The 18,004-nt window shown below is 36.1% G+C and overlaps 1 protein-coding gene across 12 annotated transcripts in view; it reads right to left on the bottom strand.

The window, feature by feature from the left end:
* Positions 1-18,004, bottom strand: part of Bltp1 (bridge-like lipid transfer protein family member 1) — a 209,922-nt gene that overhangs the window by 143,671 nt on the left and 48,247 nt on the right. For all 12 annotated transcript variants that reach the window (XM_058583669.1, XM_058583667.1, XM_058583668.1 and 9 more), the window contains 5 exons: positions 16,522-16,672; positions 10,022-10,178; positions 9,501-9,579; positions 7,042-7,133; positions 5,761-5,878 (listed from right to left, as the gene is read on the bottom strand). In XM_058583669.1, coding sequence (XP_058439652.1) covers positions 5,761-5,878; positions 7,042-7,133; positions 9,501-9,579; positions 10,022-10,178; positions 16,522-16,672 — 597 coding nt within the window. The remainder of the gene's footprint in view (positions 1-5,760; positions 5,879-7,041; positions 7,134-9,500; positions 9,580-10,021; positions 10,179-16,521; positions 16,673-18,004) is intronic.

Genomic DNA, 18,004 nt, shown 5'->3' with positions numbered 1-18,004 from the left:
TGTACATACTTAGGATTACTCTCAGAACAGATTCCAGAGAGGGCACCGCAGAGTCAAAACTGAGGAATTTTCAAGACTGTTACAGAGCACCGAGCTGCTTCCCCAAAAAATCAGCCACTTGTACTATTACCTGAAATACACACACGCTACATATTTCTTCATATGCTGTGCTGCATCCTACTTACTCCTACCTATGTCTCTGGTTTTTATCAATGGGGTAAGAGAGGTAGGTGGTCTTGCTATTTCATAACTGAAAAAATAAACTCATTTTAAATGAATTTCTTCATTACAAATATAGTTGAACATTTTTAATGTTTATTCACAAAATAAGTATCTACTCAGTATTTAGCTGTGTATAGGGCTCTACATGGTGTGATTTTAAAGGTGAATAAAACATAGCTAGGTTTTCTTAGAATTTATAATCAATCATTATTAACTGCTGATGAGTTATATGTCTTAATTTAGTTTGTAAAACTGTGTTCATACACTTAGTCTATTTATCTTCTGGTACCTTGTTTTCTTGTTTTTAACTGCAGAAGCAAAAGCTGTCTCTATGAAGATATTAGCTCTGATCTACACAGTGGTTTCCAAAACTCTTTCTTGTACATATCATTTACATATACTGTATACTCACAGCAATAATATCTTTTTTACAGAGGTGTCACACTCATCTTTAAAAAAAAACAAAAACAAAAACAAAGAAATGGGTCCTTTTTAGTGACATGTATGTTAGGACTCATGTCCACATAATAAGAGTGTGGAATGTGATTTGTTTCAGTTCTGCCCCAGCACATCCTCCTTCCTTTCCCGCCTCCTCCCCACCGTACTCCTTCCTCTACTTGACTGATCTTTCTGCCAGTTACAAACAGTCTTTGGTATGGGGTATTTTTCTTTCTTTTAGTGAGTGCCTTGTGAATGTACAAGACAGCGATCACATTTCACCCACGGACACAGTCACTCCACTTCTCTTCCCGTGTCTCATTCCTCCTCCCTCCCCTCAATCTCCTTCTCCAGTCCACAAACCTTCCTTCTATTTTTGATGAAATTCTCTCCCCTTTTCCCTTTCTCTCTGAAAAAGGGGGAGGGAATTCCATCGAGCTCATCTGGGTGCTCACACTGTGCCATGGCACAGTGTCATGCCTGTGAACTCAGAACTTGTGTCTGTGGAAGAAGGAACAACTGGAAGCAAAGTGACGCCACACTGACTGTGAGGCCAGACAGTGCCGGGTTGAAGCTCTGCTCTACTCCACCAGCTAAGCAATCCTGACATTATGGGTCAATCCTATCAGTTTTCTCTTTTACAGAACAAGGACAACTTCCCAGACTTATTAGGAGAACAGAGATGATTTGTGTGACGTTTTAACAAAGTAACTAGCAAAATGTAAGCACTCCACAGTGGTAACATTTATTAAAGATACTTAAAGGAAAATTATAGTCTACTACTACTTAGTTTTCTTTGACTCTTAAGGGGAATCTTTAAACTGAAAAGCATGAGTGAAATTCAATAATGATTATCTTAAGTATATTTATCTTATGTATCATAGGAATCCATTTAAAATCTAGCTGCCACATATAGAACAGGTACATATATATATTAGAGGGAAATTCCTGCCTTATTAAAATCACAAAATAATACATTTAATATCAAGCTCCAACAACTTAATATTAATTAGACATAGTTTCACTATATCCATAATAAAAGGCATATGGCTTTAATCTATTCTACTGATAAAAATGAGAAAATTCAATTTATCCAATTTACCTTCACTTGATGCAACGTCATCCTTCACACGATGCTCACTTCTAACCCTTGCTTTTCAGAGCTGCCATGCCTGACTAACCTGGCTCTAGCCCACTTCCAAACCTTATTCTTTAGCATGGTACTTAGGTACTATGGCAATGTAAAATAATCTCTGGAATTAGCCAACTCCTCAGTAAAAGTTATTATTCATGAGGCTGGTTTCCTCACTTTTCTCCCTGGTAAAAATTTACAGTCTAGTACTGTTACTCAGACCTCTTATGCTGTCTAAAGTATAGTCAGCACATATCAAGGGGTTTTGCACCAAAGGATTCAATCAAGCACAAGTCAAAAAAAATTTTTAAAGACTACATCTGCACTGAACAGGCACTGAAACTGTTTTCTTGTCATTATTCCTAAACAATACAGTGTAATACTTATATAGCATTTACATTTTGTGCTAGGTATTCTAAGTAGCAGTGATTTAAGAATGATATGTGCAGTTTACATAAAAGGTGCCATTTTATGTAAGGTACTTGGGCATCCACAGATTCTAGTATCCACATGGGATCCTGGAACCCATCCTGCTGGATTCTCAGGATGACTTGTATTGCTTTCATATCCTCTCTGCTGAAGGAAAACAAGTACCTTTAACCTGAGCAAGAAACTACATACACCAGGGTCTGCAGTCCAAAAATTGTTCTTAAATGTCTCCTCCACTTCCTAGCTTCATGAAGTTTGCCCAAGTCATTCACTATTTCTGTGTGTATTCCTCACTGTTCACTTATGGATAATAACAACAGCTATTCCCTTGGAGTCATGCGAAGATGATACAAATAGCAAGATACCATGCTAATCTTAGTTAATTACCAAGTTCATTTACAAACACCATTTTGGACCTGAATACTCATCCTTTTTTTCTCCAACTTACCTGCAGCAGATGGTAATTTCCTCTGTGCTTAGGTCTCACATGCATTTATTAGATTCACCATTCACATCTACCCTAATCATACATACTGTCTCATAGTGTTTCATTTGTCTATGTCTAGTGCACACGCCAATGAACTTGAGATTAATAATATAACACAAAAGATGCCCATGAGTAACAGGCCCATAATTCTCTGTGGGCAGATGCCACGTTTAGTGCTTGTTTTGAACCAGTAGAATGTATACTATTACATTTCTCTACTTTACACTACTATTAGTTAACAGAATAAGATGTAATTACTAATAAACATAAATTGAAGTAACCTACTATCTCAGGAAACCAATGTAATTTTGTAAAGTTATTTGCCAATTACTAGTTTAACAAATGTTACTATTTTAATAACATCTGAAATTTTATAAAGATAATAGCAAATTTCTATGTTATTAAATCTTAATTTAATAACCTCTTTAAAATTTCAACAAATTATTCCATAATAGAGCTTCCATACCATATGGTTTTTACAGCATCCTTACTGATAAATTTTAAAACTATGATGTCAAAATATTTTTATTAGGAAACTCAAGAAGCAAGTCAACATGAATTTCTCTTTCACCAAAAGCTTCTTTCATTACCAAATGGTCTTACCAAATAATCTAAGGAGAAAAAGAAAGCACATTCTTCATGACTACCCTCCTCAACTGTGCAAGGAGTTCAGAAGCTATCAAGATGGCCAGCTAAATGTTCACCTGAAAAACCCACCAACCCTGACTTCATGATTAAATTGTTAGGTTAATACCACACCCCGTGAAATGTCAATCACCTGATATTAGAGCCTTGCTCATAGTAAATCAAATCTCAGTATTCCTGGAAGAGCCTTTAGTGTCTACCTTTGCCTCAAGTTATCCCTCCTAATACTCACTATTACAGTTCCCATAAAGCTATCTTTGAGAGTTTGATGAGAAAAAAGTCTATCTTACTGATAAGTGATTGCCAGAGGAACGGCTATCAAGAAACAGGCATGGGACTGGGGATGTGGCTCAAGCGGTAGCGCGCTCGCCTGGCATGCGTGCCGCCCGGGTTCGATCCTCAGCACCACATACAAAGATGTTGTGTCCGCCGAAAACTAAAAAATAAATATTAAAAAAATTCTCTCTCCCCCTGTCTCACTCTCTCTTTTAAAAAAAAAAAGAAAGAAACAGGCATTCCTTCATAAACCGATGGTTAACTTCTTTCCTGGTTAACTTCTTTCCTGTAGTTTTCTACTAATAGAGAAAGGAATTCCAGCACCATGCCCAAGCATGCTCACTCCAAGTCTAAGGCAATACTACTCCATAGAGTCACCCTATTTCAGAGAATAAGTTGTAGCTTTTAAGAACAATATAATATGACCAAATATTAAGCTATTAAGCCTGGAAGAGGAGAATTTAAATGATGATAATGTCTATTTTTGTTCCTTTCAATATAATTTTAAATTTCTCCAAATGAATCTTAGGAAAAAAATAACCAAAGGAGTGAATTTCAAAAAGGTGAAGCATAAAAACTGGAGTCACAGAAAGAAGATAATGTATGGAAAAATCTCCTGTAATTTAGAAAATGTGTACTTGGCTATTTAAAAATAACAAATATTCAGTTTAAATGAAAGTGCTACTACAAAAGAAAATTTTAAAATCATGAACAATATATTCACTAAGAGAAGGATTAGTACATGAAAATAGAAATCTATTTTAAAAGATTCATGGTTAAAACTACAAAATCTTGAATAAGAGGTGGAAAGGCTACAGTCAAAAGTAGCTGATGTAAGGGACCACTGAATTGGGACGCCGCTCAGTCAACCTTACTAGCTGTATGCTCTGAACAAACTGTTTCACCTCTCTTACTCATTTTCCCCGCCTGTAAATAAGGATAACAATGAAATTCATTTTGTGAGGACTCAATTATTTAATATGTACAAATTCCTTAAGACATTTTTTCATAAATATGAACTGAAGTATTCACTCAGTGTTCATGTCACTTGCAAAAGTTTAACTTGCCAGGGACTCTCAAAATTCCTACTTGAGTAGAACACTCCAGACACTGCCTCAAGCCTTCACAAACAGTACCTAACTCCAGCAAGGCAGAAGCTCTGCCTGTCCACAGGTGAGGCTCCTGTTCAAACAACAACAAGCACAGGGGACTCAGGACGGAACATGTTACAGTAGAAGACATTTTAACATGCCAAAAATCCAGCAATAGCAAAGTAGAATGGAAACTTTTATTCCTATTTCACAAATAAGGCAACTGAAACAAACGATGAAGTAAAGTAGCCAACATCGCCCTGGTAAGTAATGTCAGGACAGCACTAAGGATGCATGCCTTAATCTCTACCACACCCCAACACACCTACTGGCACTCAGCACAGACCATACGTTTATAAATGACTGATGGACAGTTGGGCGGATGGGTGGAACAAACAGTTAAGCAATATTAGGTTTCCGTGGGGTCACCATCAATCCTACCATTGAGACCAACCCTGTGGAGTTACTTATAGAGATCAATAAATGCTACTTATTTTTATGGAGTAATAATTATTACTCACAGACCAAGACTTGGTCATTAACACTCCCAAAATATGTATAGATAGCAAGAGGTAAAGAACTTTTTTCAACTACAGATAGCATCAATTTAAATGCCAATGGGAAAGTTAAACAGGGACACTAAGAATAAAAACAACAATATTTGTCTATTTGAGTATACTATAGTAAGCTGCAATAATTAAAATGAAACAATGAAGCTATACTGATGCCTAATTGGGGAAGACAGAAAAATTGATTCACCAACCTCATCTTAACCCCTTACTAAACTGATATAAAACACTAGCCTAAATTGAGTTCTTTAATTTCCTTCTACACTCAATTTTGGGATAATATTTTTTCTTAATTGTGTTAGAACATAAAATGCCTATATTTAAATTTTCCCTTTTATATTCTCAGCCTAAAATTACCTGTAAAATAAAGTAAGAACTGTGTCATCAAAGTATGTATATTGAATTTAAAAGTAAAATGAATACAAAAAAGCTGTGATAAATTTTACTATACCTGTATTTACTAAGAAATACCTGTAAAGAAGTTCTTCTGTGCAAAGATGAAGTGGTAGGTGGCTTTATAAACTTCCAATTCACACTGCCACGTCTGTGGCATGTTCCATACTCGGGGGTAGCTGGCATTGATGTGGAACTGCAGGACAAATGTTAGCAACAATGTTAAAGCTTGAAATGTGACACTGTGTGCACAGCATTAGAAATGAAGGCTCACACGCTGATGAGTAATTAAAATTTATTTTCCTACTGAGCTGAACAGAAGGTCCCTTAGAGATTTTAATATTGCTGAGGCTGAAGGTCAGTGTCTCCAGTGACATCCAGTTCCTATGAAGCCATGAAGGGGTCAAAAAACTTGGACAATGGCAAATCAGGTTGAAGTTCTGACACGGGACTCTAGCTAAGCCAATGGGTAGCAACCATATCCTCCTTTCTCTCCCTCATCTGTGGAGTGAGAGGCTCAGAGAGAGGGCGGGTGGAGTGCAATGCACACTGTCACACTAATGGCATTAGTACTTCTCCTAAGGATGGCGTTTCTGTAAAGCATAAAGCTGCCTGCCTAGGAGCAGCACTGCCACATAACCTGCATTCTCTAGCAGCAGCTCAAGAATTCATAAAAATGCTAAATATGAAGTTTAATATATATTTATGGTATCTGAAACGGTCTTGGTATCTGGAAAATCTCCTTGTTAAGGTACACATGTCATGTATGAGATGTTTGTTTAAAGGACCTTCTGGGAATACCAACTGTCCTACTCCACCCCAGCTTTTGCTGTTGCAGTCATCATTCTCTGATTTTAAACATATCTGCGTGGTCAGCGAGTCCCCATCCTGCAATTTTCATCATGGGCATTTCCACCAGGCTTCTGTTCCCACATAGAGCAATCCAGAGTATCAGTAAGATTCTCCTCCTTTTGCCTTATTCATCAAGTGAAAAGCACAATGAACATTATGTAAGCCCTGAGGAAGAATCCAACAGGGCCAGGAAATGGTGAAAAATAACCTTATATAGAAAGGAAAATGAGGCCAGCCACAAAATCAAGTTTGAAAACAATATTCTAATGGCTCTTCTCCTTTTTGTTGCCTTCTTTTCACTTCCCACACACCAGAAGCAGAGCCACAGAGAGACGCCAAAGGAAGCCCAGCGCACTGGGAATCGACTTCTCTTCTCAAGGATGGGGTGAAGAACACCTGGTGGTCCTCGAACTTGAGGACGGGTCATTCAATGACTTCCTGGCTAATTAAATTTTATATTAGAAAATGAAAACCAAGTTTGCTCATAATCATACACTTCAGACTTACTGCTAACATTTCTGCTTCTAAAAGGGTCCGGTACTGCATGCTGGTGGTGGCATCAACATGTAACAGCTGTCCTTTAATTGCAGGGGTATAACCTAATAAACACAACAAACAATCAGAACAAGAAAAAAATCATGCAATTAAGAGTTCTGGACTAGAACCAACTCCTGCAACCTCACGAAGAAGAAATTCCTGAAAAATGGTGATCGATCACTAAATATACCCAATGACAGGGAGCTTGCTAACATAATAGGGGATCCTTCTCATTTTAGACAGCTCAGAAGAAACCTCCATCTCCACACAGTATCTATCCTCGCTCTCCTTTCCAGTGCAAAACCACAGAGACTCTTGGTTATCCACAGGGAACAGGTACCAGGAATCCCTGGGTACCAAAGTCTACACAGGCTCAAGTTCCTCATATAAAATGACATAGTATCTGCATGTCACCTATACTCACCCTCCCATATATTTTATCTCTAGATTACTTTTAATATCTAATATAATGGAAATGCTGTGTAAACTGTTGTTATACTATGTTGCTTAGGGAATGAAAACAAAGGGTCTGTATGTGTTCAGTACAGAATTTTTTTCCTAATATTTTCCACTCACAGTAGATTAAATCCATGGATGCAGAATCCATGGACACAAAGGACTGACTATGCATGTCTATTCTCTTAACGACAGTCTCCAACTACTTACTATAACTGCAGCTCCGATGATTTTTCTTTTCCATTAACCAAAGGGTACACATTTTTATCATTTTCAACTGTTCCATATATAATCATTTCCAAACAATATTTAATCCTGAAGTATTAACAATTTCCCAACAATAAACCCATTTTCAACAAAATTAGAGAGCATTACATTTCCTTCTTTGATGAAGTCCTCGTGGATGTACACTAATTTATAGTCATTAACAGATGGCTAGTTCCACAGCCATCCTGTTCTGAGTCTAGTTTTCTCCTCCAAACACATGAATCTGATAACCATTTTGGACTTAATTTTTACATTTTCCTTTCCTTTTCCCTCCAGAGAGTCATCTTAAAAGCCAACTAACCTTTATAGCCAAAAACCTAACTGGGCTTTCCTTAGATACCAAACTCAAAGAGTGCAAACCTGCCACAACCCTATGCTCAAGCACTGATCCCCTCCATCCTGGGTGACTCCCCTTACTCTGGTGTGTCATTATTCGTACCATTATTTATACACTGTACTAAAATGTACAAATACTATTTTCTATACAATCATCAGTTTAAAAACATAGATGCACTCCCTTAACTAAACTGCTATCAATTCTGTGCAAACTCAAACTGCTTTCTTTCCTATCATATACCATAAGTAAGGTCTTTCTAACAGATGCTTCTTTCCAACTGCGTACTCTGAATCAGCCAGTCCTATAGAATCTCAGGCCTCTCCTTCAGGACTCAGCAGGATGTGTCTTTTGAAACTTGCACAGAAATTAAGATCTAAATTGATTAGAAAATTGTCCCCTTCTCTCTAGGCAAATAATTTAATTATGTAATAACTTAATAACCACGGGCACATCAAAATATTAAAATAGTCCCACATCTGCTAATGGGAATATAAATTAGTATTGCTATCACAGAAAATAATATGAAGCTTCCTCAACAAATTAAAAAGAACCACCATATCTTCCAGCAATCCCACTGCTGGGTACATATCCAAAGGAAATAAAATCGCTATGTCAAAGAGACACCTGCACACCCATGATCACTGCAGCACAAGAGCTAAGAAATGGAAGTTGCCTAAATGTCCACCAACTGGTGAACGCATAACAAAATGGTATTTCATTTTCTTAGAATGAAACACACAATGGAATACTATTCAGCCATAAAAAGGGATGAGATTCTGTCATTTACAACAACATGGATGGAACTGGAGGCATAAGTGAAATAAGTCAGGCACAGAAACATAACTATCACATAATCTCACTCATGAGGAACCTAAAAAGTTGATGTCATCAAAGTGGAGGGTAAGATGATGGTTACCAGAGGCTATGGAGAGAGAGGGCAGAGAGAAACAGGGGAGAGGAGGATGGGGAAAGATGTATCAATGAGTGCTTCATTATACACAGAAGAGGACTAAGAAGTTCTGATGTGCAGTTACACAATAGGGTGACTGTAGTTAATGATAACGTACAGTATGTTTCAAAAGCTAGATGAAAGGATTTTGAATGTTTTTACCATAAAGGAATGATAAGTGTTTGAGGGACGAAAGGATTTATCCTAACTTGAATAGTACCCAATAAATGCATGAAAACATCACACAGTACCCCTTATAAATACAATCTTCTGTTTTTACATATTAACTAAAAAATAAAGTTAATTAAAAGATAAAAACTTTAAAATTAAAACCTATTAATATCACTCTAAGAGGATTAAAAACTATTATTTATATATTACTTTTCTAATCATTTAAAACTAAAAATAATCATAGCTTACCATTTTCTTCAACTGTCATTGGAATATTAATTTCTAAATATGAGCCAGCTCCTACATTCACATGTACAGCATTTGTTTCCTGCCAAAAGAAATTTTAACTCATATAAAAGATTTTCATTATATTCCCATCATCTTTACTTTTTAGTTATTATCACAGAAGAAATAATTATCAATTGATATGCAATAAAAACAAAAGTTCAAATTTATACTAAAAATACACAAAAACAATTCAGCCAGATTTTTCATTCGGCTAATGAATGAAAGTTCAGATGGTTCATTCAGATGATGAACCAGAACAGAACATGCAGCTTGACTATCATCACCATCATCGCCATCAACTCTTCTAGTTTGGGCATGTAGTAAAATTATGATGAAAGCAGCACACATGTAACTATCTGGGGGGAGAAGGAAGAAGCTCATGGAAATAAATCTAAGTATAAAATAAGTCAAAAGGAAAATATTCTAAAAAATAGTTTTCAAATTCTAAATAAGATTTTCCACTTCATTATTACAATTATTACCCTATTTTTAGTAAACAGCAAGTCAATTGTAGCATCTGCAATAATATTCATTCGTAGCTCAAAAGCAAGAATCTGTCTTGGTCTTCCAGGCTGTGCAATTTCAGAGACTTTCAGAATTTGATAGTCAGGTGGAAAGAAAAACTTCCATAAGCAATCCCTATATGAGAAAGTAGAAAGAGCAATGTCCTGTTATTCAAACAACATAGTCTCCGAGAAGGGACCCAAATCAACATTCTATCTTTACATTATCATTGTTACCCTGTTTTAAAATAAGACTGTTTTCTTCAATGTTTTACACTTCCAGAGATCAATGAGATTTCACACTTAATAAATATTCTATGACCCAGCTGAGACACAGGCAAGACCAATTTTGACTATTCAATTGTTATGAGCAATTAAAAACATTTTACAAGTTTTTCAACTGTTCAAATGGTTAAAAAAAAAGAAAGAAAGAAAAGAACTGACAAAGGATAGCTTAATTAGAATGATTATTTCACCCTGGATTCATTACTTAATCTTTCTGAGAAGCCCTGACCTGCTCCTGCATCCTTAACACAGGAAAAACGTAACAGACCTTAGAGTGGTTTTGAACACTAAATAACTACATCGTGGAAAAGACAGAGCAGTGTGTGGCACATGAAGAGTTTTTATTATTTCCATAGTCACTGTTTTTAATAGATACTATAAATAGGATGAAGAGCAACAAATTTCTTTAAAAAAAAAAATGAAACCCAGGCTCTAGTTATTTGTCTACCCCTTATTGTCTGATGAAAAATCAGTGTCTTATGTTACCGCACTAACCTAATGCTGCTAATAACTCAGAGGAGATAGGAGGGCTGGGGAAGGAGTCAGCAGTGACAGGAAACGGTACTTGGAATAAAAGACAGGGGAAAAAACAGTTGAATAGAACAAAATTAAAATAGAGACTCACAAGACTCACATCACTAGATGAAAATAAAAACAAACTTACGTTCTGCAAATGTTTTGACTAAGGCACACAAACATACAAAAACAAAAACAAAACTTCTAGGTGACTGCGCACTCCAGGAGGTAACAGAAGGACAAGAGCAGTGGGCAGTAGGATGATCAGCTGATCTAGACCTCAATTTTTGAAGCTGTCGCTTCACTACTATCCCCAAACCACTTAACCTCTCTGCAGCCCCACTTTCTCACAGGTTTGATGGGATCACACATCTGTCCTATGTATCTCACTAGGTGATGAGGACCTTGTGCGGAAATACTTCAATGAAAGCACTTTAAGTAAAAGCACTAAACAGCCAATGTCAGGAATGCTTACATTGTCAAAATTATCACCTACAAATTAAGTTTCAATCTAATAGGCTCTATCTCAAACTGTCATGAAAAATTCATAAGAAGAATTATCATAAAGCTGAATAATACCTTGAAGATTCAGAATCACTGGTGGTAGAATTAACATCAAAATCTATATGCTAAATCACATACAAAAATATATTAAAAAGATAGGGAACCATGATCAAGTGGGATTCATCCCAGGGATGCAGGGTTGGTTCAAAATACAAAAAATAAAAAATAAATAAACATGATTCATCATATTAATGGACTTAAAAACAAGAATCATGATCATCTCAATAGATGCAGAAAAAGCATTTGACAAAATATAACTCAGATTCACGTTCAAAACACTAGAAAAACTAGAGATAGTTGTCAAACCCAAGGCCAGCATCATTCTAAATGGAGAAAAATTGGAAGCACTCCTGCTAAAAATAAAAACTAGAATAAGACAAGGATGTCCTCTTTCACCACTTCTATTCAACATCATCCTTACAATTCTAGCCAGAGCAATTAGACAAAAGAAAGAAATTAAAGGGACACAAATAGGTAAAGAACAACTCAAACTCTATTTGCTGATGACATGATTCTCTATCTAGAAAATCGAAAAAATTCCACCAGAAAACTTCTAGAACTCATAAATGAATTCAGCAAAGTAGCAGGATATAAAATCAACATCCATAAGTCAAACACATTCTTATACATCAGCAATGAATCCACTGAAAGAGAAATTAGGAAAACTACTCCATTCACAATAGCCTCAAAAAAATAAAATAAAATACTTGGGAATCAATCTAACAAAAGGTGAAAGACCTCTACAATGAAAACTACAGAACACTAAAGAAAGAAATTAAAGATGAAAAGATCTCCCATGCTCCTGGATAGGCAGAATTAATAGTGTCATATTACCAAAAGCATTATACAGATTTAATTAAATTCTTATTAAAATCCCAATGACATTCTTCATAGAAATAGAAAAAGCAATCATGAAATTTATTTGGAAATATAAGAGACCCAGAATAGCTAAAGCAATCCTTAGCAAGAAAAGTGAAGCAGGAGGCATCACAATACCAGACCTTCAACTGTACTACAGAGCTACAGTAACGAAAACAGCATGGTATTGGCACCAAAATAGAACTGTAGACCAACGGTACAGAACAGAGGACACAGAGTCAAATCCACATAAATACGGTTATCTCATACTAGACAAGGGTGCCAAAAACATTCACTGAAGAAAAGATAGCCAAATGAAATTAAACCTCTATCTCTCATCCTGCACAAAAATTAACTCAAAGTGGATCAAAGACTTAGCCACTAGAACAGAGACCCTGAGCAAACAGAAGAAAAAATTAGGCCCAAATCTTCACCACGTCAGCCTAGGATCTGACTTTCTTAACAAGACTCCTAAAGCACAAGAAGTAAAATCAAGAATCAATAAATGGGATGGATTCAAATTAAAAAAGCTTCTTCTCAGCAAAGGAAACAATCAATAACATGAGGAGAGAGCCTACAGATTGAGAGAAAATCTTTACCACATGCACCTCTGGATAAAGCATTAATCTCTAGGATACATAAAGAACTCAAAAAACTTAACAACAAAAAACCAAATAACCCGTTCAATAAATGGGCTAAGGAACAGAACAGACACTTCACAGAAGAAGAAATACAATCAATCAACAAAAATATGAAAAAAAAAATGTTTATCATCACTAGCAATTAGAGAAATGTGAATCAAAACAACTCTAAGATTTCATCTCACTCCTGTTTGAATGGCAATCATCAAGAACACAGGCAACAATAAGTGTTGGCGAGGATGTGGGGAAAAAGGTACACTTATACACTGCTGGTCACACTGCAAGTTGGTGTAACCACTATGGAAAGCAGTATGGAGATTCCTCCGAAAACTTGGAATGGAACCATCATTTGACCCAGCTATTCCACTCCTTGTTTTATACCCAAAGGACTTAAAATCAGCATACTATAATGACACAGCCACATCAATGTATATAGCAGCTCAATTCACATTAGCTAAACTGTGAAACCAACCTAGGTGCCCCTCAATAGATGAATGGATAAAGAAAGTGCAATATATATATACTCAATGGAATATTACTCAGCTTTAAAGAGGAGGGAAATTATGGCATTTACCAGTAAACAATTAGAGTTGGAGACTATCATGCTAAGTGAAATAAGCCAATCCCACAAAACCAAAAGCCAAATGTTTTCTCTAATATGTGGATGCTAATTCACAATAAGGTGGGGGTCCCTAGGGAAGAACAGCGTTACCTTAGATTAGGTAGAGGGAAGTGATGGGAAGAGATGTGAGGATAGGAAAGATAGGTGAATGAAACAGACATTATTACTGTATGTATATATGTGACTACATGACCAGTATGATTTTGCAACATGTACACTTAGAAAAAATATATCTCATCTACGTATATCAAAGTGCATAAATGCATTCTACTGTCATTTAAAATTTAAAATTTTTTTAATCTATATGCTAAAACTATGCCCTATCAGAGATCAAGAACTCCTCGAAACTCTGAGCAAATGATTCAACAGCAAGACTGCCAAAATTTCTTCCTATATTTCTGACATACTTAAATGGTAAGAAAATGACAGTACTAGTCACTGTTGACTGCTGATCATATTCAAGTGGAAATTCAATATGGGGAGGAAGAAAAGCAGAGGGCTCCCTGAGGACTTTGTACATGCAAGTGAGGAAGCACACTTCACTCACACCAGTGAACTAAAGTATGTGAAAAACAGATCCTTGTCTTGAATAAACTTGAGTGCATTTGCTAAGTTCAGTTTATGAAGTATGTTGCTGTTCTCTCTTAGCAGAGGAAGAATATATACTGAAGGGAGTTGAGAAAGCAAATTTCTAACTCATATTAATTTTCGTTTTATTTCTCCATATAATACAAAGACTTTATGTAGCCAAAGTGAACTTAATTATGTATTATAAGAATTTTAGTTAGGGTTTTTATGTAAATATGCACTATTCATTTTTTAAACATATTAAACGTATTTTAGGAAGAATCACACCTCATTCTATTGCTAAAACTATAAAAATGTTTCATGTGTCTGTGTTAAGGCATTCTTCTATTTTGTTTTCCTTTCAAAAATATATAACTGTTAGTCCAGCCAAAGAAAATGAATTTCCCTTAAGATTTCTGCATGCAGTTGGAATAGCTGTAGCTATTTTACTTTCTGGAATCTGAAATCCTTCATTTTCAACTGGATACAAAGCAAATACAGCATGATTTATTGTAGGAAAAATTTTGCCATTAAAGGAAAATTAAAATCCAATAATGTGAAAAGTATCTGCTAACTGGAATTTTAAGCTCTGTTTACATTCAAGTTTTAACCTAACCCAGAACTTAGTGAATTTACTCTGAAACTTTCAAGTTTCAACCTAACCCAGAACTTAGTGAATTCTCCATTAGCACATTCCAAGAGTTTTCAAATAACAAACTACTCATTTATCATACAACCTTAATTAACTACTAGTGAGGCACACAGCCATGTATACTAGAGAACAGTAAGACCAGGAGGACAAACAGAGCCGTTGCCTTGTCATGTGCAAGATGCTGGTTTGACCCCCAGCACCAAAACAGTAAGTAAAGGAAGAGCATATTCTTTGACAAGGCATATCCTTCTCACTAAGAGTACATTCATAGCATAATCTGAAACTTTAAAAAGTATTCAAAAAAACTCAGAACATCAAAAATTGGTATCAGTGGTCTTTCAAATCTTTCATTAACACATCAATAGCCCAGTAAAAACTGCCTTAGTATGTGACTCAACACATACTTTTCTATTCAAGAAAGCTAACTCATGTAGAGAAAAACATTAAGCAATGTCTATTTGAATTAATTCCTAATTAGTGAAAAATGTCCCTTTGTTTTCTTTAATAAGTGGAAAAACATTAATAATATATTAAAAATAAAAAATTATTTTAAGGTAATAGAATGATTAATAAAAATCTTTGAGTCAGATGGGCACAGTGGCACAAGCTTACAGAATCAGCTACTCAGGAAGCTGCGGCAGAAAAGCAGTTGAGCTTTAATCAGGAGTTCAAGGACAGCCTGGGCATTGTAGCAAAACTGTCCCAAAATATAAAAATTAAAAAAAGAAAGAAAAACGAAAAACTGTGAGACACTCTACATTATTCTCAGTATACGATCCCTACTTCTTATTACTACAGAACTCCTTTACCTGTATAACACAGGACAATTCTCCACTTTTCTCATGTATTTGCCTCAATACTCAGTCCCTTCTTTGCCTAGCAAACTCTAAACTGCTACCTCTACAAAAGCCTTTTCTAAGTCTTCTCTCCCCAATCTTCAATATGAATTATGTACCTATTGTAAGCTGAACTAAAACTGTACCCTAAAATTTCATGTTTAAATCCTAACCCTAGTATCTAAAACAGGGCTGTATTTGGAGAAAGGGTCTTTAGAGAATAATAGCATTAAAATGAGGCCACTGTGGTACATCCTGATGCAGTATGACTTGTGTCCCTAGGAGAAGAGGAAGTCTGGCCACCAACATACACAAAGGAGACGACATGAAGACACCAGGAGAAAGCAGCCACCTACAAGCCCAGGAAAAGGCCTGGGGCACCTCCTTCCCTCCCAGTCCTCAGAAGGAACCAACCTCACCACCACCTTGATGGAGAGCCTTTGGCCTCAGAACTGTGAGAAAGAAGCTTTGGTTAAGCTACCCCATGGGCAGTGATCAGTTTCGGCCTCGCTGGGAAACAGATGCAGTGCCTTCCTGGGCACATCTTCAAGACCCTTTACTTACCTCTATACAGCCCTTCTCACAACTTGCTTTCTCCTCCCCCACTAAAACTGAACTGTGTATGTATGTCTTTTATTTTTAAACCCCCATCTCTTCATTACTCTGCTACATAGTAGAGAGTTAATAAATAAATTGTTCAATAAATACAAAAGAAAAATCAAAGAAATGAATAAATATGCTGTTAATGAATCTTTCTGATAAATGAGTTCCTCCTTTTGGAGACAACTTGCTTGAGGTTTCTCCATAAAACAAGTTACTATTGGATCAAAATATTTAGTGACAATTTATTCTGCCATCATAAGACAGCACAAAAAAAAATAAGCTACTATTTCAATGCATTTGAAAGACTTTATTGGAGATATAATTTACTTAAGTACCTCTGCCTATCAGCCCAGGGTCCGTAATTAAAATCTGTTCCTTTACCACAGACTATATCGAGCCCCCAACATGGAGGTAAGTCTTGTAATTTGCAATCTTCACTGCTTATTTCTCCTTCAATGCTTTCTTCTGTTTCTTCTGGAACAAGTCCTGTATTCCAGAACATACAATTTAAAAGCAGTTACTTAAAAAGACCATTAGGAAGTTTCCTTAAATAAGCAGTTCTAAACGTGTTGGCTTCAGGAACCTTTCTTTACATTCTTAAAAATCAAGAACCCCAAAAAGGATCCCCAAAAGAGACTAAAGTTAAGCCCATTTAAGGTTCTATTCAAAATAATAAATTTTTGTTGTAAACATTAAGTAATTTTATTTTAAAAATCAACTCACTATATATCAACATAATAAAATACTAAATAAAAATAGTATAAAAATGAAAAATAACTATTTTAATGAAATTGGAGTTTTCATTTCATTCTTAATGAAGAAAAACTATATTTTCAAAACCAAAATAATTTAGTGAGAAATGTTGGTATTGTTCTTCATTTTGGCAAATCTCTGTAGTGTCTAGCTTAATAGAAATCAGGTGGATTTTCAAAGCTGCTTCTGCATTCAATCTGCTGTTGAAGGACTTGAATAAAACCTGGCCTCAACAGACATGTACTCAGAAAAGGAGCAGCATTTCAGTAGACTTTTCACCTAATGCTGGATGATATTCTTCTTTGACATGACAGCAAAATTCAACAAGTGGGACCTTCTTAAAGATGAGTCGCAATGTGTAATCTGAAACTGGATCACTGCACTTTTGGCAGTCTTATGCTGGTGTTGCATTCTGAATGCATCTCTTGTCCACACATGACCCTTGCAAGCACACACTGGTCATGTGGAAAACAGCAGTTCACATAACCATGCTGATCTTTCACAAATGTTGATAAACTCACTCTTAAACATTTTTATAATCACACTTGTTAGTGTCACTGGTAGTTTCATTAGAAAGCTATTAATTATTGAGTTACTGCCAAATAGTCCTAAATTTTCCAAAATTCTAACTTCTCATGTCAGCTCAAAAACAAAGTCTCTGATTCATCTTTCAAGATCAGTCGGTGTTCCATGTAAAAAGGAAATGACTGGGTGTGCAACTCCATCACATATATGCTTCTCTTCAAGACACCAGAATATCTGGTATGTGGCAGAAGTGCTTTGTGTTTAACCCACTATATCGTACCAAATATTAAGATGACTCTAGTCAAGGGTCAATACTTGATAAAACTAATAATTTTTACTGCTTCATCAAGGGAAGCTCTACCAGATCAGCCAGTCTTCTGTCTGGGAGAGTGTGGCAGCAGAAACTGCAAGGCCGGCTAACAGGACAGAGAGCTGCAGCTTCCCTGCAGGCACCCACCCTGCTTCTGCACCATCAGAGCCCACGTCAGCTCAAGAGACCAGAAAGTCCCAGAGCCTCAAAAACCCCTGAAAGGTCGGAAA

Source organism: Marmota monax, unplaced genomic scaffold, assembly GCF_021218885.2.
Source record: "Marmota monax isolate L192 unplaced genomic scaffold, Marmota_monax_Labrador192_F-V1.1 WCK01_AAM20220418_F8-fsc00378, whole genome shotgun sequence".
Classification (NCBI taxonomy): domain Eukaryota; kingdom Metazoa; phylum Chordata; class Mammalia; order Rodentia; family Sciuridae; genus Marmota; species Marmota monax.
This window is presented reverse-complemented; position numbering and strand designations above follow the sequence as displayed.